This window comes from Aspergillus piperis, assembly GCF_003184755.1.
Source record: "Aspergillus piperis CBS 112811 unplaced genomic scaffold BO85scaffold_24, whole genome shotgun sequence".
NCBI classification, from domain to species: Eukaryota; Fungi; Ascomycota; class Eurotiomycetes; order Eurotiales; family Aspergillaceae; genus Aspergillus; species Aspergillus piperis.
The window spans coordinates 113,413-139,756 of NW_020291614.1; the positions used below are offsets into that span (position 1 = coordinate 113,413).

Genomic DNA, 26,344 nt, shown 5'->3' on the forward strand with positions numbered 1-26,344 from the left:
GATTGGCAATGTTTCAGCTAGTGAGTGTCGATCGGATGTCAAGTTGATGGATCTCATATTGGAAGGTGAAACCTATACTTATTTGTGTAAATACTTTATAGTTACGGGCGTGGTGTCTTTATAGGGCTATATAACCCAGGGTAGGTATAGGAGTGTTAAGAATAGATCCGAAGACCCGTAGCTACTTGAAATATATTGATGCCTGTGGATGGTGGAGAGGAAAAGGGGAGCAGAAGAAGCAAAGAATAGGAGAGACTTTCATTTGTTATTAAATCAGTCATGCATTCTGCATAATTAGTTAATAGTTAGTTACTTATTGAGCAATGACTCAGGTGGTGCATGCACAAGTCACATGATAGATGTTGATTACTGATTTCTCGGCAACTGGTCGGCAGATGAACATTGATAAGAAATGGTGGTATGATCTAACTAGTGAGAAAAGCCATCATCCAAGATGGGGATAGTGAAAGCTTAACTGGACGCCTTATAGCTATATCGCAGGGGAGTCATTATCCACTGGTGGCTAAAGAGGTGGCTGATTATTGCCACTGGCATGAAAATCACTACTAAGTAAGTACCATTGTATATTTATCCCATGATGACTTAGGGTTCGCACTGATGATGTTGGTTGGGGAATAATGAACACCACCAGACCATCATGCAGTGAGACTGAGATAGCACTGCTGCATTATCCAGTAGCACAAATACAAGTGTCACCATCATCATGTCGATCTATCACACAGTAGTAAAGTAGCAAGTAGTATTCTCGGTGGTATCAGCCCATCTCACCTCAGCGGCGATCACACATCCACTACATCATGACATGGGTTGGAGTGGACACTGGAGATACATACTACTCGGAACCCCCACTGGATCCATCCATCGCAACATCAGCGGGTATAGTGATCCGATGGCGTGCTTACAAGTATGCTTCCACTGCTGTTCGATCGGTTCCTCCGGATAGGGATCGTGGTTGTGACGTTGCATGTTGCCCGCGGTGGCATGGACCTCCGCCCTCCCCGCGTCATCCGGACATTCCCCCAAACCTTGAACCTGGACTCGATCCAGTGGGCAATCCAGCGCCACCGCAAGGCTTATCTTCCCAATACAAGGCTTAATCAATCTGTATACTAATGAAAAGTAAGATGATGATAATGTAGAACTCTATTGCGAGGAGGGTCTTGATCTATCGCTGGGAAAGAAAAATGAATAAAAATCATAAAGAACATGGGGAGGTATAGTGCTGGTGCAGAGAATATTGAGAGTGTTCAGGGCAAATGATGAGGAGCAAAGATGACAGAAAAAAGACCCGCTCGTGTATCAACAGGGCGCTCGTAAATGTATTCACACACAGAAAATCATAACCATCGAGTCATATGTACATCAAATGCAAATGCAGTGGAGGGGGTATTTGCAAGGGAGGAGGGTGGGCCCCGGTCGGAGTCGCCTCCCCATCGAAATAATCACACAAGAAATGCTTTACTCCGGAGCGGCGCAAGTGAACACACCACGCACGGATCCGCTGCGGTAGTTGAGAATCTAAACAATAAGATATTAGCATCAAGTACACAGAATTCAAAATCAAAGAAAGGAGGGAGATCCTTACAATGTCGTCGACACTGGCATAGGTACCAGCCCCCAGCGTCACCAGACCAATAAGCAAACAGCACAGGTTCAATGCCCCCAGCATCAGGTTCTTGGGCGTGTTCCACTTGCCCTCGCGCACCAGCAAGAACCACATCAGCGCGGGGAAGTAGAAGGTGAAGCCCGAAATGAAGAGGGAAGAAGAGATGGACAGCAAATCCGAGAAGAAAGGAATAACTTCGGCGATCACAAATGCCACCCAGGTGATGACGGTGATCAGCGCCAGCCAGGTGATCCAGCCCATCTTGGTGTTGATGAAGCGGATGGTCGAGTTCTTGAAGATGCGCCCGTGGATCATACGGCCCAGCACCACCGTGTTGATCGAGCCACTGATGAAGATGACGGGCAGCGCGATACCAAAGGCCACACGCTTGACCATGCTGCCCGCAGACAACAGAGCGGGGCTCTGCACATCCTGTCCGACAAAGGCGTAGATCAGCGCACCCGTCAGCGTGTAGATGACAATTTCGATCAGACCCAGGGCCCAGATGGACTTGACGTAATCCTTAGGGGTGTGCATCTCATCCATGAAGGAGAACTGGCACATGGCGAAACTGTAGGCGAAGACGATGTTGGTGACGGCAATGAAGGCGTCGGTGAAGGTGATGCCCTCCTTGGGCCAGGCAGACCAGTTCACCCCAGAAAGGCCAGCCGTGGTGTCGGAGGCCTGAATGCCCGTGGCGATCATGGTGATGAGGATGGCGGCAATGATGGAGACAAAGTCGACGTAGCCCAGAATGGCCATCTCAGCGAAACTGGGGGGCACGGCGAAGAGCAGCAGGATGATGGCGGAGACAACAGCGAACACGACGGAGCAGACGCCGCTTTCGGTAATGTTGATGAAGGCGATGGTTCCCGTCAGACAGTGCGAGCCCGTCAAGAAGAGCAATTGCAGACCCAGCATCACGTAGACAATCTCGTAACCCACCCGGCCGAACATCAAACGTCCCGCCTCGGGGTAGTGGGCAACATCGGGGAACTTCAGCTTAACCTGACCAACCACGTAACTGGTGTAGATGGCGACAAAACCCAATCCCACGGTCAAGATGACACCGGCCACCATACCGAGGGTAGCGAAACTGCCCGGAATGGACAAACTTCCCAGCGCAATGGCCTCGACGATCAGCACGACCGTCAGGCGCTTCCATCCCAGACGGTTATATTTTTCAATACCCGCCTCGTAGATGTTCCGCTCGCCCTCGCTCATCTTCTCCACCAGGTCGCCGTCAAACTGGGCGGCACCACCATACTTCTCACCCCCCATGACATTCTGAGACTTGTTGTCCGTGCCGGAGATCTCGTCACCGTAACCCATGATGATCACGTTGTTATTGTTATATATGTATAAGATAGAAGGTAGTGGAAGGTAGTGTGAAGAGGGAAGAGGTGAGTTAGTGATAGTGGCGGTTGGGTGGAGGAGGGTAGAGTGAGTAAACACACAGTGCCCTGTCACACACCGATTGCCTTGGGGTGAGGGTTTCGGGGAGTGGGGGAGGAGGGAGGAAGAAGAGAGAGAAGGAGAGAGGTGTGTGAGTCTGGAGAAGAGAGAGGAACAAGAGGGAAGAGGGAGGGTTTTGAATGGGAGCGGGACGGAAGTTCACCGCAGGCACAGAACCGTCCGCCCAGACTGAGCACCAAGAGTGAGAGCGCGAGTAGAAAGAGGGTCGGATGAATCCGGGCACCGCCGCAGAGGTCGGAGCTGATAAACGAAGAGGAACAGACCAACGAGAATGGAGCAAAAAAGAACATTTCAACCAGTTTCGTAGTTTTGTGGTGGCCATCAGACGATGGAGAAACCAGAAAGTGACCACAAAAAAGTGGAAACGATTTGGTAATGAGATAGAGTGGCGGTTGCTAAGGTTTGCCAGTTTATCTGCTCTCCACGTGGGGACCAAGCTCCCGCCACTTCTACAATTGCACCAATGAAGTCCCCGATATTAGTGCCTAGCCCGTCTAGGCATCCGGAAATGGACTAGCGTCCACCAGGGGTTAAGCCCCAGGGTGACGTTGGAACTGCAGACCTTACCCGTTTGGGGTTAGAGTTGACCCCGACCCTAGTTCCCATTGCGGACAAGTAACCGGTGGTCACTCTGGTCAAACCCAACCGGACTGAAAAGGCTAAAAAGGCTATTCGCGTTAGTCTGCATTTTCCCCCAGACTCGAGGACCGATGATTAGCCCGTGGCAGCTGGCTGCGCTTGCAGTAGTAGATAGTAACTAAGTAAGTCTAGTGCTCCTCCTCCTCCGCCCTCCCTCCCTCTCCGTCGTTCCCGATCGACGCCGTCCTCTTACTACGTTCGGGGTGTCCGGCGCGAAGTTTATTTGCACCCGGGTCAGCCGTGAGGCTGAACAGGCTGAACGCTGTATCTTAATGTATGGGGATGTAAGGAGGTATCCATAAGCGTGTACTTTCTACTACTTGGCGGGATGCACTGTCCCGAGGATGGGGAACACAAGGGACGGCAGCACGAGAGAGGATTGGCAGGCACACACACCCATAGGCGCACAACTCACCGGGCGGAGGAAGATGAGAGAGAAAGAGAGAGAGAGAGGGTCGGGTTCTGACTCGGGAACAGGCAACGGTGGAAGCGACGCTGACCTGCAACATCAGAAACAACCTAAGAAACACCGGCGTAACCTTTTTCCTGACGAGGTGGGGATTATTAATCTTCTAGAAGCCTGACGAATGCGGCAAGTGAAGCCCACCACTTGGCAGGCCTTATCAAGGTTGATGACCAATTGCTATCGCTCACACACTGAATCCGGGCGGACGTGTGAGCACCGAAACAGCAGTAATTACAGCGAGTGTTGGAGACATACTACCTAAACTAGTTTAGTTCCATTAGGTCCTTGGCTGATCCCGGCGCTTATCTTATCCCGCTCGTCTCACACCTCCCCCTCCCTCCCTCCCTCTCTCTTTCTTAATTATTAGCTCTCGGTTTTACTCATGGTGACCTGATGGGTGACCCGGGCCGAGAGATACTACTAAGTATTGTGACTCTCGGGTTTGACCAACATGCCGACCTATCTATCTATCTGCCTATCTCATAATAATTAACCAGAGTACGAAGGAGTAGTCAGTAGTTAGTCTATCTGCTGATCTTTGTCTCAACACCATCCGCGTCACCCGCGACCATCATTCATCTCCGACCGGCATTTTCACCCCTTCTGGGCAGTTAGGCAGGAAGTCAAAAAAGTCAGGCAGTTTTATTCCGCGTTGGAGGTGGTACGGTAGTGGTGTTTGTTGATTGATTGTTGGAGAACCAAACCATCCTCAGGCAGGCAACCTTCCTCCGAAACAAACAACACAAACTAACTTACCACTTACTCCAACTGCTGCTGGCTGAACCGCGCTAACCTCCTTTGGGACCAGCTCGGATCCGACGTGTGAACTTTGTCCCGCCCGCCCGAAGTTTCCAAACTTTCCCTTTTTGGTCTCCCTCCTCTCTTACTCCTTCTTCCCCCTCTTCCCCCCCAAGACTCCGCAATTTGTGTGCAATCTATCGCGACCACCTCCCCATTGTCCTGTCTCTTCTCTCTCTCTCCCAGAGATACATGCCGTCATGAATCCTATCACTATCCTCGTGTCTCTCTTTTCAGCATGAGCTTCTTCTCGATGTCCGCATTTGCCCTGCGACCGCCCCGGCAAGTCGCGTCGTTTCCCCTCGAGCCTCGGGTTCCCCAGGTTCAGAGGGCGCCCTCTTCTGGCAAAGCTTAGCTCAGATCGGTCATTGCGTTGGGATGGCATCACTTCATTCTCCCGGGAAAACGTGCACCTCTACGCTACTGTCCGCGATTGTCGGTCGGAGCAGAAGATGGACCATGCTGCTGCCTTTCCATCCCCGCTATTACCTAACAGATATCCTTCTCTATGGACAGGCCGGGCTCACTCCAATGCGGGGGCGCCATTTATTCATCCCCCGGATTCTCCTCGTGTGGAGATTCGTACGCCGGCAGTTCGTATCACGATCTCTCTGGCCTTGGAACTCTCCCCCCATTGAGTCGACACGCCATACTCTGACGTCGGACGGATATCATAGAGGGCAGGGATGGGCACCGGCCTGAATACTGTTGGGAAGTGTGTGGAGCCGGAATTCGCTCTTCATTACATAAAAGAAATGCGCCTAGTCTGATGCAGGAGCTCCCGCTGCCTGCCCGGTGGTCGAAAGAGTGTACCTCCGTGACGGCAGATGCGCTATTCATACCCCAGTCCATATGGAATTGTCGCTCTTCACGCACCATTACTCGTCTCTGCGTCCGGTTCGATTGGCCTCGAACAAGCTTTGGCGGTGAAGGTTCCAGCCAACTTGTGGTAGTGACCTCAATTCTATGGCCCTGGGTTCGCTGCAATAGGTGAGTCCCTGCCGTCCCGGCGATCGCCTGATGGATGAGCATAGACCGGTTCTAGACTGTTGTCCAATCTCTTGTGCCTTTTGCCATTAAATTCATGTCAGACGGGGATTTACCGCGGACAGAATGCAACATCGCCTCTGTCGCCATCATGCGGATCGTTTCCATCATTCTATCCTGGATTACCCGCACAGAACAAAATGCCTCATCGGTAGGACCTCTCCATTACAGTCTAAGTCGCGCAGTGCTGTATCAATGGCCTTAAATCCATGGACATCCGAGCGCGGAGATAAAATTCCGAGGCCGATCGTAATCTCCGATGCCTGCTACTTTGTTACTTTGTACAGCTTTTGGGGGGGGTGATTTCACCATCTCCAGGTAGCCTAGTTATCAAGGCGGCCAAAGTAATGTTGACCCGCAAGGCAACCCGTTCCATAGGATGCTCTCACGGGGGTATCAATCCTGCATCCTCGCAGGATTGACGTCTAGTCGATTGATTCCTAGCCAGTATCACACCCTGCGACTTCGATTCGGCATTTAGGAATGCCACTCTGAAGCTTATTGGTGGTCCGACGGAGCATAATGAAAAAGGAAAAAGAAGAACAGAGTGGACTGCAATTCAATAAGGAATCTCCTCTTGTCGGTCTTATCTGGCCGACATTAAACGTCAATACGAATATCCCTCCAGTTCAGACAGTCAGACCTCGTTGCATCGACGTTCAGTCATAAAATAAACAATGGTCTCGGGACAAGTGTCAGACAACGTAGAGGCTACTTCCGGCCGCAAGCCGGAATTGAGATCCCATGATTCTCCCGTCAAGACATATGTCTGAGTCAGGTACTATACAGCTAGTTGTCTTCGTACCCTGCGATGAAGGATGAACCATCCAGGCTTCATGTTAACCCCGTGGGAGTAACCACGCCTACTACAGTGGTGATACTCGGGCATTCTTCAAAATCCTTACTCCCTTGGCCACAAATGTCACAATTCTTCAAGATCTATCTGCAGTCACCTTTTTGAGTATCCATATTCTATTGCAGACACACATTCACCGCTAAACATGTTTGCTTGTTTCGTTACACTTGTTTAAGATGCTAGTTGGAGCTGTCACTTACTGTATCAGGTGCCAGGAAAAAGCAATATAGAGATATCTCGATTACTATTTCCTCCGCCAGTGGGTCTGGGAGATTCATCCAAAAAGTTGGCTATGTATAGTAAGGCTCAAATCTGACGTGCGGCACATGCAGTGAATATTGGATCAGAATGCAAGGGATGGAACCCTAAATGCCGCATCTGGGTGCATGACTCGACCAATGTTACATGGAACTTATATGTCTGCCCTGGGCTCATTCGGTCATTCTCCTGCCATACCCCAAACTTACCTCAACCCAGTCAAGCAAGTTACAATAGTTTAGAGAAGACGAAGAAGCAGCAGCAGCAAAGACGACTAAGATGGAGAAAGAAATGATGAGGAGTTTAGAAAATCACCCTGGTGGGTTATTTCCCACGCTGGCCCCCCCGAGCGCTAGCGGTAACACGAAATTCCATACCCGAGAGATCTCACCGGACATCCTCACAAACCTTCTGAAAATCATTAAACAAGAGGGAATTGATCTGGCTCTGCTGTTGCGCAGCATCTGGGCCATTGTTCTCCGCCAATACATCGAGTCGGACTGGCTGTGCTTCAAGGCGGGGAGCATGAGCTCAGCTTCCTCTGCCTTGGATGAGCTGGGCTATCGAATTGGCGTCTCGTTGCATGAGACCCCAGAAGGTATCTGGAGACAGCAACAAAACATCACCGGCATCAGCACGGTGGGCTTGAACTGGGAGATGAACACTGGTGTCTTTGTATTCAAGCTGTGCAGCCTTGATCAGGCCCCTGACTGCGATAAGCACTGGCGAGCCAGAGCGATGGTAAGTGGCAGACGCTCGCACTTTGAAAGTCCTTGATCATGGATACTGACACCGTGAGAGTTGCAGCACGCGGTGGATGCCTGCTTGGTTCTAGAAGAAGTGGACGCCGATACCCGTCACCTCTATCTCCTAGCTAAAGGGACATTACTGTCCCCACAGCAGGCTCAGTATGTCGCAGACACCATCGCTCATGTCACTTCTGAAGTTCTGGACAAGCCGAACCAGACACTCAGGGATATCAATTATTTTAATCCCCAGCATTCGCAAATGCTACAAGAGTGGAACCACCGTAACATCTGGCCTGCTGAGGGCGACACTTTCTCTTCCATTTTGGATACTATTCGAAACCACAGTAAGCAGAGCCCTGACGCGCAAGCTATAATCGCCTGGGATGGCTGTCTCTCCTACAGGGATCTTGAGACACGCAGCACACATCTCGCAGAGTATCTGTGCCATCTCGGTGTTGGCCCGGGTGTCATGGTGCCCATGCTCCTGGACCACAGCCAATGGGTCGTCATTACCCAACTGGCCATCCTAAAAGCCGGAGCAGCATTCGTACCCCTGGAGCCATCCCATCCGCAGGAGAGACTGCGATATATAGTGCGCTGTGTGAAAGCCTTCATCATTGTGGCATCCGAGGCGCATTGCGCTCGGGCTCAGCAACTGGTTGACCGGGTCATCCCGATTGGCAGGGGCATATGGAGCAAGGTGCATACCTTAATACCTCCCGCAACGTGCATAACTCCGGCTGCAGACACTCCCGCCTATATTCTCTTCACCTCCGGCAGTACGGGGCAGCCCAAAGGCTGTGTTATCGATCACCGTGCGATGGCCCAACTTCCTCATGACGATGTAGCGGCATCTCTGGGGCCTAACTCACGTGTGCTGCAATTTGCTACCTACAGTTACGTCATGGCCATCTATGAGATATATTGGTGCCTGAGTAATGGCGGGACACTTTGCATCCCCTCGGACCATGACAGGCTGAACAATCTCTTCGCCGTGATGGAGGACATGCAGATTACCTGTGCCGTGTTGACTCCGTCAGTACTGCGACGGCTGAACACCAACACCCCGCCATCGAATCTCCAGACACTTGGGCTAGGCGGAGAGGCATTGGATGCAGGGGATATCAAGGGCTGGGTGCGAAAGGTGCAAATGTGGTTCGGATATGCTTCCAGTGAAGGGACAGCGCTGAACTGCCTCACGGAACTTCACGGACAATCATATGCAATAGAATTTGCGCCTACAAGTCGGGTTCGTCACTGGATTGTTGATCCCGACAGTCATCATAAACTCGCAGCGGTGGGTACTGTCGGGGAATTGGTCGTTGAGAGCCCCGGGCTTGCTCGCGAATACCTGGACAATCCAACAGCCACTGCGGATGCATTTTTTGAAGGTCCCGACTGGAGAAAATCTTTTCGATTTCCCCAGGACGGGGGTAAGCCAATCCGGATGTATAAGACCGGTGACCTCTTCCGCTATACGATGAACGGTAGCATGCAATACGTTGGCCGGAAGGCTACGCAAGTCAAGATCCGCGGGCAACGCTTGGATCTGGGAGAAGTCGAATCCCATGTGCGTCAACTGTGTCCTGCACCCACCCGCGTGATTGCAGAGATAGATGTCCCAAAGGGAGGAGCAGGGACACCCATGCTGGCTGTGTTCATCTGTTCCGATTGCTACATATCTGAGGAGCCAGAAGCCACTCCGTCAGATGAGACTTCTCTGTTTGCTATTCCCTCCGATCGTTTCCGGGCCGACATAGCGCAGTTAACACAGGGTCTACAATCCTCGCTACCAGCGCATATGCATCCCAGTGTCTACATTCCTTTGCAGCGCTTTCCGGTCACATTGACGGGCAAAGCAGACCGTCGTCGGTTGCGTGATCTGATCCAACAGCATACTCGTGACGAGTTGCGGCGCTACCAATCCATAACGAATAATTCAACACCTCCCAGCACTCACATAGAGCGAGAGATCCATGGCCTTTTTGCCGAGGTATTAGGAATCAGTGCTGGTGGGTTTGGGGTTCACCAGAGCTTCATACGTCTGGGAGGAGATTCGCTCGCCGCGATGAAGCTGGTGAGCTTGAGTCGTAAGCTAGGTATTGGCCTGACGGTCGAGCAGATCATGGAGAACAAGACTGTTGCCAAACTGAGCAGCATCGCGTCGGTGGCCAAATTTACTCCTGTCAACAAAATATCGCCTCCGGGACATGTCCCTGTCGACGCTAAACTTCCGCTCGACTTATGGGAAGGAATCGAAGCGGAGCAAATCGAATCCATATCCGCCTGCTCCCCAATCCAACAAGGAATCCTATTGGGGCACATCCGGAAACCGGCCCACTACCATAATCGTATTGTGTGGGAAGTTCTCGACGCCCCTGCGGGACGAGATATTGATCAAATGTGCCGTGCATGGGCGCACGTTTGCCGTCGCCATCCCATGCTACGCACTTTCTTTGCGGACAGCCCAGCTGGGAGCAGCTCCTTGGCCTTGCAAATCACGCTAAAAAAGGACCACGTAGAGCCTCAGGATGTCGAAGTGCTCTATGAGGAACCTGGACTAAGGCCCGACACGCATCCATCTCTGACCTCTGGACAGCCCCTGCAGTGGATTCCTCGATTCAAAATTTATCAGGCTACCGGCGACCGGCTATATTGTGCAATCGATGTCCATCATGCTCAAGTAGACATGATATCCCTGGGGATCATTATCCGGGATCTGAGGCGTTGCTATCTGGATGAGACCGAATATGTTGCACAGGGCGACCTGCCTGAATCTAACAGTGTGTCATACGCCGATTATGCTCAGTATATTGTTGCATGCCAGTCAGAGGAGAGTCTCAGTCACTGGAAGAGCCGTCTATTCAACGCGGAGCCGTGTGTATTTCCCCGCCTGCAGCAGGGTCCGTTCGAGGACGCTCGGTCGAACCTTTGCAGTGTCGAACTCCCTCTAGCGCCGGTGAGTGACCGTCTGCGGTCATTCTGCAAGAATATGGATGTCACTGTGGCCACAGTGTTCAAGCTTGCCTGGTCAGTGGTGCTAAGCGCATATACTGGGTCTCGCTGTGTCTGTTACGGTTCGGTGACAGCACTGAGAGATGTTCCTTTACCGGGAGTCGAAGACCTGGTCGGGCCACTAATTAATACACTGCCGTTCTGTTTGAAGTTGAACCCAGATAAGGGAGTGATGGAAGCGCTTCGATGGATTCAAGAGCTATTCCTTGAAGAATTGCCACACCGACAAGTATCCATTGCAGAGATTCAACATTCCCTGGATAGTAGCAGTGGCCCTCTCTTCAACACCACCATGAGTTTTGTTGACCGCTTAGACATTGCGGCAGGCTCCCTAGATTCGCTACAGCTGGTCTCCTGGTACGGGCCAACCGAGTATGACCTCCAAGTTGAAGTGACTTCTTGGCCTTCCGTCTCGTGCTGCATCAGATACTGGAGCCATATGATGTCCAAGGTGCAAGCATCTGCCCTGGCAGATACTCTGTCTATGACAGTTTCGCAGATTCTCCGTGCTGCATCTTCAGGCGAGGCAATCGGAAACCTTGATCCATGTACTACCCGAGATATGCAGAAGATCCTCGAATGGAATGGGTCTCCCCCGGAAGCTGTACCGGCGCGGGTGCACGATCTGATCAAGGCTCGATGTGACGAGCAGCCAGATGCCCTGGCAGCCTGGGCCTGGGATGGTGCTTTGAGCTATCGGGACCTTGACTGTCTCTCCTCGAAATTAGCTAAAAGGCTTATGGTCCATGGCGTCGGGCCTGAAGTTTTTGTCGGTATCTGTTTTGACCGCTGCAAATGGACGTTGGTATCGGTGCTCGCTGTCGCTAAAGCCGGGGGTGCATTTTGTCTGATGGACTCGTCGCATCCGACATATCGCTTGCGCGAGATTTGTGACGCCCTGAAAGCAACTTTGGTGATCACGACACCCACACATGTTGAAAAGGCATCCGAGTGCGAGCGTCCTTTGCTGGTAGTGGAGGAAGGTGTGTGTTCTGAATTGGATGATCTACCAGGTGACTCGAAGTTTGAAAACCCTGACACACTCTGTCGAAATGCATGTTATGCCGTGTTCACATCCGGCTCGACGGGAAAGCCCAAAGGCGTCGTTATCACACACGGGAATCTGGCTGCAACAATTAAGGATTGTCCTCAGCGGTTGGATTTGCGACCAAGCGATCGGTCTCTTCATTTTGCATCATATGCCTTTGACGTCAGTATCATCGAAATTATGGTCCCTATGGTAGTGGGGGCCTGTGTTTGTATTCCATCGGAGCATGACCGTTTAAACAACCTGCCGAAGGTCATGGCGGACCTTGGAGTGACATGGGCAATCATGACCCCGACAGTGTCTCGGTTACTGGATCCTCCCAGGCTCCCCATTCTTCGAACTCTGGTCCTTGGGGGAGAGGCCATCATGTCTTATGATTTCACAACCTGGCAAGGTTCGGCGACCCTCATCAGCGCATATAGCCCGGCTGAGTGCACGCCGATTGGCCTTTCCACTATCGTCCAGGCGGAAGATCCAAACTGTTTGGGCAAGCCATTCTCGTCCATCTCGCCCTGGATCGTTGACCCAGAAAATGTTCAGCGGTTGGTCCCGGTTGGTGCCGTAGGAGAGCTCGTCATAGAAGGAGCAGCTGTCGGTCGAGGCTATCTACACGATACAGAGCACCGCGATGACTTATCCTCACCGTTTATTCCTCTGACTCGATGGATATCCCAATTTCGGACCATCGACGTGTCCAACCCACCTCGGCTATATCGTACCGGTGACCTGGTTCAATATACAGAGGACGGGTCGGTACGATTTATCGGGCGCAAGGACCTGCAAGTCAAGATCAGGGGTCAGCGACTGGAATTGGGCGAAGTGGAATCTCGACTCCGGAGCTACCTTCCGTGGGCTGGCGCCATCGTCGTTGAAGCTGTCGTTTGGAATCCCCCAATCGGTCGTGCAGTACTAGTTGGCTTTATATCTATCAGCTCTCCAGATGTCACAGACAACGCCGAGACAGTATGTGAGATAGCCGGATCGTTCGATGATGATAACAACAGTGTATATCAGCATGACATCGACAAAGCTTGTTCCCACCTTCAGGACGAACTGCCAAACTGGATGGTCCCGTCGGTGTTTCTGAGGGTGCAGGGTATTCCAATGACCAAATCTGGAAAGGTTGATCGACGCAGACTGCGACAACTAGCTACCCTGATTCCCAGAGAGACCCTGGGGACTTCTGATGCTGATGAATCCCATCGTCAGGCCCTACTGACCGAAAAAGAGAAACAGCTACAGTTGACTTTTGCGAACGTCCTACGAATGCCCCCCGGGAAGATATTTTCTGACAGTCACTTTTTTCAACTTGGGGGTGATTCTGTTGGAGCCATGGAGTTGGTGGCCGCGGCGAGGCTACAGAATATGGCAATCACTGTCAGTGATGTTTTTCAGCATCCTAGGGTGGGTGAGCTGGCAGCGGTGGCCACCGCTGCCAATGATGAGATGGCCTCCGAGATTCCGCCCTTTAGCCTTCTGCCTTGGGGCTATGAATCAGAGATTACCTCATCCGCTGTTGAGCAATGTGCTCTGTCAATAAATGACTTGGAGGATATGTATCCGTGCACCGCCTTTCAGGAAGGCTTAATGGCTCTTGCTAGTCGGGAAGCTGGCAAGTACGCTCGTCAGTGCCTATTCGAGCTCGGACGCGATGTTGAAATAAATAAATTGAGAAGTGCATGGGAAGCAACAGTCGCTGCCAATGCCATCCTCCGCACCCGAATCATTCACGTTCATCCGCACGGTACCTTCCAGGTGGTCCTGATGCCAGCCGCTGCTCCGATCGTATGGCAAAGATATGAGACCATCGATGAATGGCGCAAGAAGGGGTCGGAAATGAACATGGGACTGGGAACTACATTGTCTCATTTTAGCGTACTCAGCTCGGCCGGACAGACCTTTATAGGCGTCTCTTTACATCACGCCATTTACGACGGTGTCTCCCTAACCAGACTGTTTGACCAGGTGCAAAGGGCATATAAAAATGAACGGCTGGCCCCTGCCCAATTTACACCGTTTATTCACTCCCTGGTCTCTCAAAATTCTCAGGAGGTAGAGGAATTCTGGCGCACAGAATTCCATGGACTTGAGACCTCGGTATTCCCAGAGCTGCCCGAGCCTGGGTTTGTCCCTAACCCTACAGCAAGCGTCGAGAAGCAGATCCCATTTTCACGGGCACCACACCTATCCAAATTTACCCTCTCGACGGTAATGAGGCTGGCATGGGCTCTGCTAGTCTCATATTATACGGATACTGAGGATGTAGTCGTTGGCATCACTGTCAGCGGTCGAGCGCGTCCTGTTCCTGGGATAAACTTCATAACTGGCCCTACTATGGCCACTGTTCCATTCCGCACGCGAATATGTCGTGATGATCTACTCCTCGACGCTCTTCGTAATGTGCAAGATCATTCACGGCGAACGATTCCCTTCGAGAAGGCAGGCTTGCAAAGGATCCGAGAGCTCAACCATGAAACAAGGGCTGCCTGCGACTTTCGGTCACAGTTGGTCATTCAACATGACGAGCATAGCCAGGCCTCTCTGGACGTGATGATACTGCGTGATCAGCTTGCGGACTATGCGGCATTTCTCAACTACGCCTTGGTCATTGTGTGCACCCCCTCGACAGCAAACCAAACGATTGGCGTAACTATTCAGTTCGATCCGCAAGTTGTACCGCCGGCGGCCGCAGATCGGCTGCTGAGCCAATTCTCCCATATCGTGAACCAGATGTGTGCGCCAACTAATTCCAACCCTAGGCTTAGCGATATCGGGACAATAACGCCCCAAGATTGGTGCTCACTACGACAATGGAACGGCAACCTTCCACTTGCCTACCCCCATACACTTCATCATCTTGTACTCTCCCAGGCGGAGACCACGCCCGACAGACGCGCTGTGGAATCGTGGGATGGAACCTTGACATATGCGGAACTAGATTACTTTTCGGGCAGGCTAGGGCAGCATCTGTTGACCTGCGGACTGAAACAGGGTTCTCGGGTGATTTTGCTTTTTGATCGCTCCCTGATATCGGTAGTGGCAATGCTGGCAGTGCTTCGGTCTGGAGGTGTTTGTGTCAACATTGACCCATTCCTCCCACAGGCCCGCCTTGCTCAGCTAATACGCCAAGCACGGCCCTCAATGGCTATGGCATCATCGGAATATCGGTTGTGGGAGGCAGATACAATGCCGATACCTCTTCTCGACGTTGAATCATTGGATACCATCCCACGCGTCGCAAAGGACATTGCCTGGCCAATTGTGCACTCGACTGACCTCGCATTTCTTCTCTTTACTTCCGGCAGCACTGGAAATCCTAAAGGCATTATGGTTGAACATGGAAATTGCGCTACCGATATTAATCACTACAGTGCTTTCTTGGCCATCACCCCAGAAATCAGAACGTTACATTTCTCTAGCTATGCATTTGACGTGAGCATCTACGAGGTTCTGACACCCTGGATGCACGGTGGTTGTCTGTGTATTCCATCAGAGTCTGCACGGCTGTCAGATTTACCCGGTGTCATGCGGAAATACCAGGTCAATTTTTCCATCTTGACCCCTTCGGTGGTAAATGCGCTACACCCGAGTGACATTCCGTGTATGCAAACCCTCGCCATCGGCGGTGAAGTGATGCCCGCGGCTATGTTCGACCGCTGGGCCTCTCATGTACGCTTGTTCAGCATGTACGGCTCCGCGGAGGCCACCCAGTGTGCCGCTGTTCATCTAGCTCCCACAGACCAGTTTGTGCCCGGTCTCTTTGGTGCTATGGTTGGCGCCTCGGGCTGGGTCACGGTCCCTGGCAATCCAAGCCAGCTTGCCCCAATTGGTGCGGTGGGCGAGCTCCTCATCGAAGGTCCAGTTGTAACTCGGGGCTACTTTGACGAGCCGGAACAGACGCATGCATCCTATATCAAACCCCCAGACTGGTTGCAGGAGTTTCGCGGCCCCGCTGAGCCTGGTCGGCTCTTCCGCTCCGGAGACCTGGTGCAGTATGTACCTAACCAGCCAGGCTGGCTACGCTACATTGGGCGCAAGGATAAACAAGTCAAAATCCGTGGACAACGGGTTGACCTGGCGGAAGTTGAGCACCATGTCAACGAGATACTCCCTGCAGGCAGCCAGGCAATTGCCGAGGCCCTGTTCCACCACTCATCTCCAGGGCGTTCGGTGCAGCTCGCTGTATTCTTGACCATTGGTCCACAGTCGACCGTCGAGGTCGACATTATATGCACCCTCAATGAGCCAGTTAAGCGGCTCATAGCTGAGCTACAGCAGCAACTCTGTAAGCGTCTCCCCTCATACATGGTCCCTACCATGTTCTTCCCGGTATCCCATGTTCCTCAAACATCGACCGGCAAGGCCGATCGGAACCGGCTGCGGCAGTTGGTTGAAGGGTGGACGACCGAGCAGCTGCTGCCGTATCACCCGCTCAGTACCGATTCAACGCATGCACCCGTAGAGACAGCTGAGGAGCGCACCTGGCAGCGCCTGTGGTGCGAGGTACTCTGCGTTCATGCCGAGATTATCGCCAGAACTAGCCATTTCTTCCACCTTGGCGGCGACTCCGTTCGAGCGATGAAGTTGGCCGGATTAGCGCGACGTGAGGGGTGGATAATAGCTGTGCCAGATATTTTCGCTCATCCAACGCTATCTGAAATGGCGAGTCTTGCCGTGCCCTCCAAAGGTGTGTCGGCTCCATCTCCAGACCCTTTTAGTCTGGTAGGAAGCGGACGGAGGACATCAGACCTGATCGACACGGCTACTCGCCAGTGCAGCATCACCCAAGGTGATATAGAGGATATCTATCCTTGTACCCCACTCCAAGAGGCTCTCATAGCGTCAACAGTACAGAAACCCGGCACCTATCAGGCGCTGGAAGCTTTTGATTTGACCGCCGATGTGGATTTGACACTCTTGAACATGGCCTGGCACAAGACAGCCGCTATCCATGCTATCCTCCGCACGCGAATCATGCAAGAGCATACTGGCGAATTGTTCCAGGTGGTAGTAAAAGGCCCATTATCATGGACCGTGGAACAAGCGGATGAAATCTCTGATGATGAGCTAATGCATTTCCAGCGCACTATGGGTATTGGAACCCCATTGATTCATCTGGTCCTTCTACAATCCGCTCGATCAACATTACCTGATCGTCTCCTGCTTTCGATACATCACGCATTGTACGATGGATGGTCCCTGCCCTTGCTTCTCGAGGAGGTCAATAAGCAATACCACGATCCAAACTGGCCCCATGACCCAACCCCAGGTTTCAACGTCTTTGTTTCCCATGTAGCTAAGTCGGTGGATGAGTGCCACGCGTTCTGGAAACAGGAGCTGGAAGCGAAGACAGAAGCTCCGGCATTTCCACGTTTGCCGGACGGGGCATACGTTCCAAACCCGCAGGCTATCTTGCAAGACCGAGTCTCAGTGAGCCCGGCGCAGGATGGAAGTGAAATAACCCTTGCAACTATGATACAGGCATCTTGGGCGTTAACTGCGAGTTGCTACTTGAACGCGAACGAAATAGGGTTCGGGATCACCACCTCTGGTCGAGCTGCTCCTGTTCCAGGAATTGATCGACTGTTAGGCCCTACGCTGGCTACACTGCCCCGACGTATACACATCCAGAAAAAGCTGGATGTCAAGACATTTCTGCAGCAATTACAGCGGAGCTTTACAGAGCAGTCCAAGTATGAATACATTGGGTTGCAGCAGATTCGGCAGCTGGGGCCATCATCCGCCAGCGCGTGTCGCTTCCAGACCCTTCTGGTTATCCAACCCGAACCGATGGAGGGCAAGCTGGATTGGGCTGAAAGCCGCCAGAGTGTGGCCAAGTTGACGCACTTTAGCAGCGTTGCGTTGACCCTTATCTTCCAACTCCCCTCTAACTCTTCCCCGACGTCTATCGGCCTGATAGCCGTGTACGACCCTGAAGTATTGGCACCCGCACAGATGCAACATGTTCTGTCGCAAGTTAAGCATATCTTCGGCGAGCTGCAGAAAGCCCCGGTGGGGTCTCCGATAGCCTCCCTCAGTATGCTGAACCCCGGCGATGCCGCAGAATTGCAACGGTGGAATACGCTCACTCTCCCTACCCGAAAGCACCAAGATCAAATATTTGTGCATGACATGATACGGCGTCGATGCCAGCTACAACCCGATGCTGTAGCCGTTCAGGCATGGGACGGAAGACTCACCTACGGAGAGCTGTATTCGTACACAGAATATCTGGCTGTAAAGCTACAGTCATACAATGTTCACAAGAACCGTTTTGTTGCTCTCTATTTCGAGAAGTCATGTTGGACCGTTGTCGCCCAGCTGGCAGTTCTGATGGCCGGAGGGGCCCTCGTGATGCTAGAGCCCTCTCACCCCATCAATCGCCATCGAGAGACCTGTCAGATTCTGGATGTCACCCTGCTCCTCGGTCCTCCCCACCTCACAGAATCGTTGCAACAAGCGCTCCAGGTTGAGATCATCCCTATCAGTGAGGCTCATCTCACCGCAGTTGACGAGAAACACCTATCAACTGATAATCCTGTACAATCGGATGACCTCATGTACGCTATTGCTACGTCTGGGACTACCGGCCGTCCTAAGCTGGCATTGGTTCATCATGGAGGATTCGTTGCCAGTGCAAGGGCGCTGATCGATCAGTTTAAACTTCGGGAATCATCTCGGGTTCTCCAGTTCTCCAGCTACGGGTTCGATGCGCACTTGCTAGAACAACTGCTTCCGCTAGTTGTAGGAGGTTGCGTCTGTGTCCCATCCCCGTATGACCGTGACAACCGACTGGTGTCCACTCTGGCCACCATGAAGATCGATTGGCTAATTGCGCCGGCATCTGTCATCTCCTTACTTTCTCCGGACAATTCTCCGTCCATCCAGACTTTGGTATCCGCGGGCGAACCATTGCAGCAAGAAATAATTGACATGTGGGCTACTCGAGTCAATCTCATAAATGCCTACGGCCCAGCGGAGTGTAGTGTTGTGTGCTCAGTCAACCCAAGTGTAAGACTTGGGACCGATCCTAACAATATCGGATACCCGGTCGGTGGCAACATTTGGATCGTAGACCCGGATGATATCAACTCTGTCTTGCCAATTGGCGCCGAAGGAGAACTCCTGGTCGAAGGGCCTGTTGTTGGTGTCGGATATGCGAAAGACACCCGACGCACAGAAGATGCATTTCCATCAACACCGCCTCACTGGCTCCGCTCCTCTCGCGGGGTTTCAGTTCACACGAGAATCTACCGCACAGGAGATATCGCTCGATATAACTACGACGGTTCTCTGCATTACGTTGGTCGTAAGGACTCACAAATCAAGTTAAATGGGCAGCGGATTGAGCTCGCCGAGGTGGAACATCACGTCCGGCTATGTTTCCCAAGTGCCGCCCAGGTAGTTGTTGATATGGTAAAATATGACGATGCTGATACTAGCTCCCTCGTTGCCCTCATCGTCTCGACTGGCTCGGGCTTTCCAGCGCCTGAATCAAACATCTTGCTCCCAACAACCACAGATTTCCTCAACGATGTTCAACTCGCGGAAGCACTTCTTCAGGATCGCATCCCACCTTATATGATCCCGACGCTGTTCGTGCCGGTGGCACGAATACCATTCAATACTAATGGCAAGGTAGATCGGGTTCGTCTGCGAACCTTGGTTGCTTCTTTGTCCATTCAGGATCGTACAGCCTATCGTTCCACAGCCACAACAGAACCTACCACAGATTTAGAAGTTACTCTTCATGAGATCTGGTCCCGCGTTTTGAGGATTTCCCCTCAGAAGCTTGGCATTCATGAAAGCTTCTTTCGTGTAGGCGGCAATTCAATCAGCAGTATGCAGCTCGCGGCACAGTGCAACGAGGCTGGCCTACCAGTGTCCGTTCAGGATATCTTCCGTCACCGAACAATTTCGCGGTTGGCAGCATCATTTGAGGGTCATTCGGTCCCGGTGAACATATCCTCCGATATCAATAGCCAAGATGATTTTCTAGGCCCAATCCAGCGGCTGCTACCTGAAGATGAGCACTCCAAGGCTCTGGGGGATTTGCATCTTGCTGACTACACTGATAACCAGCTCGACGAGATAAGTCGGGCCCTTCCGCCCGGATATGAAGGAGAGATACAAGATATATACCCCTGCTCCCACGTGCAGCAGGGCATGCTCATCAGCAATGCACGCAACTCCAGCCTCTATCAGCAGGTCTATCGCTTTGAGGTGGTTCAAGGCCGGGGTGCACCCAAGGTTGACTGTCAGCAATTGGTGAGGGCGTGGCATGCGGTGGTCAAGCGCCATGGAGCCTTGCGGTCCGTTTTTCTCTGTATACCGGGGAGAGGGTTCCACCAGATCGTGCTCGCCAATGCAAGAGATAATATCATAATTGCGGCTGACGGCAACCGTAGCAGTACAAACAACCACAAAATACCTGGTACACAAGATCTGCATCGTCCTTTGCCAACTCTAATCATTTACCAAAAGCCTGATGAGCAGTTCTGCATTGAATTGCATATAAGTCATGCTCTTCTGGATGGAGTGTCGCTGCGAGTCATCGAACAAGACCTCCTCAAAGCATACTACGACAATTTACCCTCTTCATTACCTAACTATCGGGATTACATTACCTATCTACGGGCAAGAGGAAAACAAGAGATATCTCTGGGCTACTGGAGAAAATACCTAGAGGGCGTGCAACCATGCCTCTTTCCGTGCCTCTGTGACTCTACGGCGACAATGATAGACGTATCGGAGCCAAAGGCAACAGTCGACTTCGTGTCGCTTGACTTGGGCCCTCCGAAGGCTCTCGATCAATTGTGTGAGACTCATTGTCTGAGCCTCACCGCCATCTTGCATGTGGTCTGGGCCATTGTACTGCAACAATATACCAGAACGGACAATGTGTGCTTTGGATATGTCACCTCCGCGCGGCAGGTCCCCGTTCCTCATGTGGATGAAATTGTTGGTCCAATGATCAACATGCTGCCGAGCCAAATCCAACTCTCCAGGGATTCATCAGTGCTATCCACACTACAGGGTTACACTGTTCGATTCATGTCCTGCATGGAGCATGCTTACGTCTCACTAGGACAGATATTGCACTCTGCTATGCCCAGTACACAATCACTATTTAACACAGTGATAACTATTCTTGAGCCTGGAGACCGTAGGGACGATGCTAATAATCCCTGCTTATCGCTGGTTGGTATCGATGGACAGGGGGAGACAGAGGTATGTAGTCCCGTATTCCTACACAGTGCACGTGGCGACTGACTGAGCTCACCAAAACCCTCAGTATGCGTTGGCTTTGACCGTTTCCAAAACATCAGGCCGCATGGATTTGCACCTTTCATATCAAACATCTATGGTCAATGCTTCCCGGGCCCATGATCTATGTTTGATGTTTCGAAAAGTCCTATGCGAGGTCTTGAAGTGGCCCACGGCCAATATCGGCAGCATAGATGTTCTGGATATGGGTCAGGTACAGCGGTTGCATTTGAGGCAGCCATTCCCACCAGCTTCGGCAAATCAAATGGTATACGAAAGCATCAGTCAGCGATGCGCAGACCAACCACTTTCACCGGCCGTCTGTGCCTGGGATGGCGAATTCACCTACGAGCAACTTGATAAGCTCTCGTCAGGATTCGCGCAAGAGATCCTTGCCTATGGAGTTAGACCGGAGGACCCGATTTTGGTATGCCTGCAAAAGAGCCGCTGGGTCCCGGTGGCTATGCTGGCAGTCTGGAAAGCTGGGGCATGTCTAGTCCTTTTGGATGCCACCCATCCAGCTACTCGGTTGCAAATCATTGCAAGGCAGACTGGCGCATCAATGGCAATTTCAAATAAGAGTACCCGCTTCAAAGCAAGCAGCCTGTGCTCAATAGTATTGCAAATCGATGATGACGGCCCGTGGGCTCGACAGATTGATCCCTCACTGGCTGAGACGGTCTATGTTGGGGGAAACAGCGCCGCATACATTGTATTCACTTCTGGCTCGACTGGAACACCCAAAGGGGCTGTGATCGAGCATGCTTCCCTTGCCATTGCGTGGAAGACCCTTCCCCTCCGCTTCCAGTTAGGACCTACATCGCGTGTTCTACAATTTGCCTCCCATGCCTGGGATGCGGCAGTGCTCGATGTCATGGCCGCATTGATGTCAGGAGGTTGCCTATGTATTCCCTCGGAAAGTGAACGTATGGGTAATCTGGCCTCCGCTACGAATCGTATGAAGGTTAATTGGATGTTTTTGACGCCAACAGTCGCCCGTCTGCTTAACCCTAGCGAACTTTTGTATCTCGAGACTCTGGTTCTTGGCGGGGAAGCGGTTACCACAAGGGATATTGATGACTGGCATGACAAAGTCTGTCTCCTGAGCGCATACGGGCCAGCGGAGTGTACGCAAATTATGAGTGTAACTAGGCCACTAGCCCTGACTTGTGATGCGCGGAACATCGGCATCCCAAATGCCAGTGTTGGGTGGGTTGTACGCCCGAACGACCCTGAACAGCTTGTCCCCGACGGTGCTGTTGGTGAGCTGCTCATTGAGGGGCCCATTGTTGGTCGGGGCTATTTGTACGACCCTCGGCCTATTCCCGATGCCTTCATTGAGGCTCCTGAGTGGCTGCAGGCCCTTCGCTCCCCGGGTACGACTCGGGTCTACAGAACTGGTGATTTGGTTCGGTTTGCAGCTGACGGGTCACTCATATTTGTCGGGCGCAAGGATGACCAGGTGAAGCTACACGGCCAGCGGTTGGAGCTGGGCGAAGTTGAACATCAAGTTCAGCAAGCTTTCCCCGGTTGCATAACGGCCATTGATCTCATCCAGCCCGAAAAGGAGCGACAAATAGGTCCGTTTCTCGCAGCATGTATTTTCATTCCCGGCCATGCTCATGAATCACCACCCCAAGGTCTCATTTGGGACTCCCCTTCGGATACATTCCGAAGCAAGGTCCAAGAGGCTAAAATGATTCTATATAAAAAACTGCCTTCCTACATGGTTCCTTCTGTTTTTCTCCCATTGTCATACCTGCCCAAAGCGGTGACAGGAAAGGTCGATCGAAAGCTTCTCCGCAAGGGTATCTGTGATATGTCCCAAAAGGAACTCGACGCATATAGCTCCCCGGATGCCAACCGGGCAGCCTGGGTTTTGACCCTGATGGAGACACGCTTGCAGGATCATATCGCCAATATTCTCCCCAGGAAACCCTGGCAGATTCCACCAGATCAAGACCTATTTCAGCTGGGAATGGATTCGGTGCTAGCCATGACTCTCATTGCAAGATTGTACAAGGACGGTCTCAAGCTAACAATAAAGGATATCTTTGAGCAACCCCAGCTCACTAGACTAGCTCTTGTGGTGCGAGAGACATCGCAGTCAGACCAAAGTGTCAAGAAAGTACGCAGTCGCAGCCCCTTTCTGCGTTATGCGAAGGAGATTGCCCATAAATGGAAGATGGATTCGGCCTCCATCGAACACATTCTGCCAACTACTTATTTCCAGCGAGAGAGCTTGGAGGCGCGACACAAAGTGTACTTTATCTTCCATTTCCATGGCAAGATCGATTGTCAGCGTCTTCAGCATGCTGTGCAGGTTGCTCTAAACAAATATGCCATACTGCGAACGGTCTTCATCCCTTGGGACGGGTCTACAATTCAAGTTACCTTAGGTCTCGCCACCGTACCGGTGGAAATCAAAACTACCGATGGCGATCCGGCAGATGTAGCAGGATCTGGTTGCCGCGAGGATTCCTCAATACCCATTGCTCCCGGCCAGCTACACACCCAGCTTCGCTTGACGGTGGGGCCCACCCGTGATTCAATGGCCCTCCGATTGTCGCATGCTCAGTATGACGGCTTGAGCATTCCTCGCCTGTTCGAAGACATTGCCCGGGCATATCAGGGGATGATCCTAAGTCCCACGACGGTGGACTTTCCGGAATACTTGTACAGTCGCATCTACGATATTCCTTCAGAGGCATACCAATTCTGGCGCGATTTGCTCCGAGGTTCCAGCATGACCTATCTTGTTCCTGGACCATCGTCGGGTTCGCCGCCGTCCCACAAGCGCGGAAGCCTTACGACGAGCACCACGGAGATCTTTCACCCGCCAGCACCAGCTGGGATCACCATGGCCACCGTCGTCAGGACAGCTTGGGCGCTTTGCCTGGCACACATGACCGGTACTGATGACGTCGTCTTCGGTCAGCTCGTCAACGGCCGCAATCTGGAGCTACCGGAGGCCGAAGCAGTTGTGGGAGCCTGTGTTAATTACGTGCCAGTCCGAGTGACTCTTCCAGCTGCCTGCACCGTGTCAAACCTCCTGCGCGCAGTTCACGAGCAACAGACCCGGAGCATGGCCTTCGAGACCATTGAATACGATGATCTGGTGGCAAAGTGTACTTCATGGCCGGCAGACACAGAACCAGGTACCGGGATTCACTACGTGAACATCCCTGATGTGTTTGCTGGTAGCGGCCTGCCCGGGGTCCAGTCGGACCATGAAACATATGTATTCCGCTTGCCTCATTATCATCCCCGTGTGGTCTGTAGTCCCCTCCCGAAGGGCACTCTTGAGCTTAAGCTTCATGTTTCGGATCATCTGTGGGATCAGAGTCAAGCTGATCAGACTCTACATCTGTTTGGGCAGGTCGTGGTGCGCTTGCTGGAGAACCCAACGGGTCTTGCTCTCGACGTTTTGAAGCATTAGTTGCTTACTTGTTCAGTTCAGCAGCTTCCTACCACGGTTTCTAATAGTCAATTGGCCTGAGTAGATGTTCAACAGAAAATGTAATGTTTAATGTTTACAGCCAAATGTTCTCAATGAAGTGACGTCGTAGAACAAGCAAAGATCCGTTACTGTTACTAGATATACTGATACCAGACTGGCTACTGCTCTTCGCAACCATCATATCTACTACGGCTGTCTAGTGGACAGCTCCAACCCCTTTAACGTATTTCTATTCTTCCATGACAATTTCAATTGCCCCGGCATCGTCCCGGAACACCAAGTCATGATGGTGTCTATTACCTAGCAATGCCTGAAGGAAAGAACTTTCACTAAGATTAGTCATCCATGCAATTTCGTAGATTTCATTGTCACTTCCGTCGGAATTCCGGAAGGCGCGGACGTATACGTGATGTTATTAGTTCACTGGATTTTGGTTATGACTAGAATACTGAGATCCTGCGGGAGGGCCTGATCCGCAGACGGTCGGTATATGATCATCTCAGGTGTGCGTCTTACCTTAGTCATTGAACAAAACAAACTTTGCAGATCAACAGGCGTAACTTGCGGAGAAAGGCGGTCTGTGTGCTACCAATTTAATCATGTCTGTAAAAACAGGTAGGTTTATTGGCATGCAAATCAGCCTTGCTGCTCACACCCAATAGTCCGGATCTGGTGGCGTTACCTAACCAAGCACGTCCGCCACACCAAAGTCAATCCCACCGGGGTCAGCGAGATTCAAGAACGAATTTTTAGTTTGATCAGAGGATCAACCTTGGCAAATATTGTTCACCATCAAGATATGACCAGATATTGTGGCGAAGCACATACTTTGATTGTTTACCTGGACAATCGCTCTCTCCGGATTGTTTGTTGACTCAGACTGTCATTCACAGAAGCAGCTCACATCCACTCAGCTGGTTTCAACCTTGTGCGACGTTGCTACTAGGCTGTATCGCTGGCTATAATTGGAAACGGGGGATTGTTCATGGTACTTGTGGGTCATTGATTGGTCCACCTGGGGTCAGAATCAGTCGATCGGTCGCTGCGGGCCGGCTATCTCCGGGTCGATCGGTAGTCGATGGGTGTCATCTGCAATGTTCAAAGGATCACCCAGTACAAAGTATGTATTGGGGATGGCATCTGTGGCGAGCGACAGACCTCCTCGAGACGGAGTCAAGAGATGGCTCCGCCAGCCGGGACGGGCGGTCCCATCCACGATCCACCCGTGCCGGGAAAGGTAACAGCTTTCAGCGGCAGAGAGGGAGGCGCTGATGTACAATTCCTCTGTATGGATAGCAAGGGGCGCTACCCTTGCGGGCGCTATAAACCAATGAGATGCACCATCCCAGCTTCTGAACTGTTGGAACTATCAAAGATGACAGCACATCTCCCAGAAGAATGCTGGGGAGAGAAGGATCCGGAGTTGGGTGGCCACGGTTTTAGTGGGCGGGATCGACCGGCGAAGTGGCTCTGATGGATCACAGTTCACAAGTCATTCAGACCCATTGCCGGCAGGGCATTGTCCCACGTGCAAGGCTTGACTAGCATCCAACCCAATCATAATGTGCTAGTGGCATCGTGGCGAACCCCATTCGTAGCAGCGGGAGATGGTGATGTTTCTCGGGAGAAACCTTGTTG

General features: G+C 52.0%; 3 protein-coding genes across 3 annotated transcripts; 2 read left to right on the forward strand and 1 right to left on the reverse strand.

Moving 5' to 3' along the window:
* Positions 1-412: 412 nt before the first annotated feature.
* Positions 413-1,118, forward strand: BO85DRAFT_442350 (uncharacterized protein; the record flags this gene model as incomplete). The annotated part of the gene is made up of 4 exons (XM_025658834.1): positions 413-418; positions 491-570; positions 697-745; positions 780-1,118. 4 exons carry the CDS (start codon positions 413-415, stop codon positions 1,116-1,118), a joined length of 474 nt encoding a protein of 157 aa, XP_025511269.1.
* A 29-nt stretch (positions 1,119-1,147) lies between these two features.
* Positions 1,148-3,434, reverse strand: BO85DRAFT_471946 (putative amino acid transporter). The gene is made up of 2 exons (XM_025662524.1): positions 1,607-3,434; positions 1,148-1,539 (listed from the first exon to the last, which is right to left on the reverse strand). The coding sequence occupies exons 1-2, from the start codon at positions 2,957-2,959 to the stop codon at positions 1,480-1,482; spliced, it is 1,413 nt and encodes a 470-aa protein (XP_025511270.1). The 5' UTR covers positions 2,960-3,434; the 3' UTR covers positions 1,148-1,479.
* A 4,012-nt stretch (positions 3,435-7,446) lies between these two features.
* BO85DRAFT_481148 (acetyl-CoA synthetase-like protein) lies at positions 7,447-24,841 on the forward strand (the record flags this gene model as incomplete). Its single annotated transcript, XM_025663045.1, has 3 exons — positions 7,447-7,908; positions 7,969-21,210; positions 21,275-24,841. The coding sequence occupies 3 exons, from the start codon at positions 7,447-7,449 to the stop codon at positions 24,683-24,685; spliced, it is 17,115 nt and encodes a 5,704-aa protein (XP_025511271.1). The 3' UTR covers positions 24,686-24,841.
* Between the last annotated feature and the right edge of the window lie 1,503 nt (positions 24,842-26,344).

What these genes read in the sequence shown, in the direction of transcription:
- BO85DRAFT_471946 (XM_025662524.1), bottom strand. Translation starts at nt 2,959, where the DNA reads ATGGGTTACGGTGACGAGATCTCCGGCACGGACAACAAGTCTCAGAAT. An exon ending in ATGCCAGTGTCGACGACATT is followed by an intron (nt 1,540 to 1,606) that starts GTAAGGATCTCC and finishes CTTATTGTTTAG; the next exon opens with ATTCTCAACTACCGCAGCGG.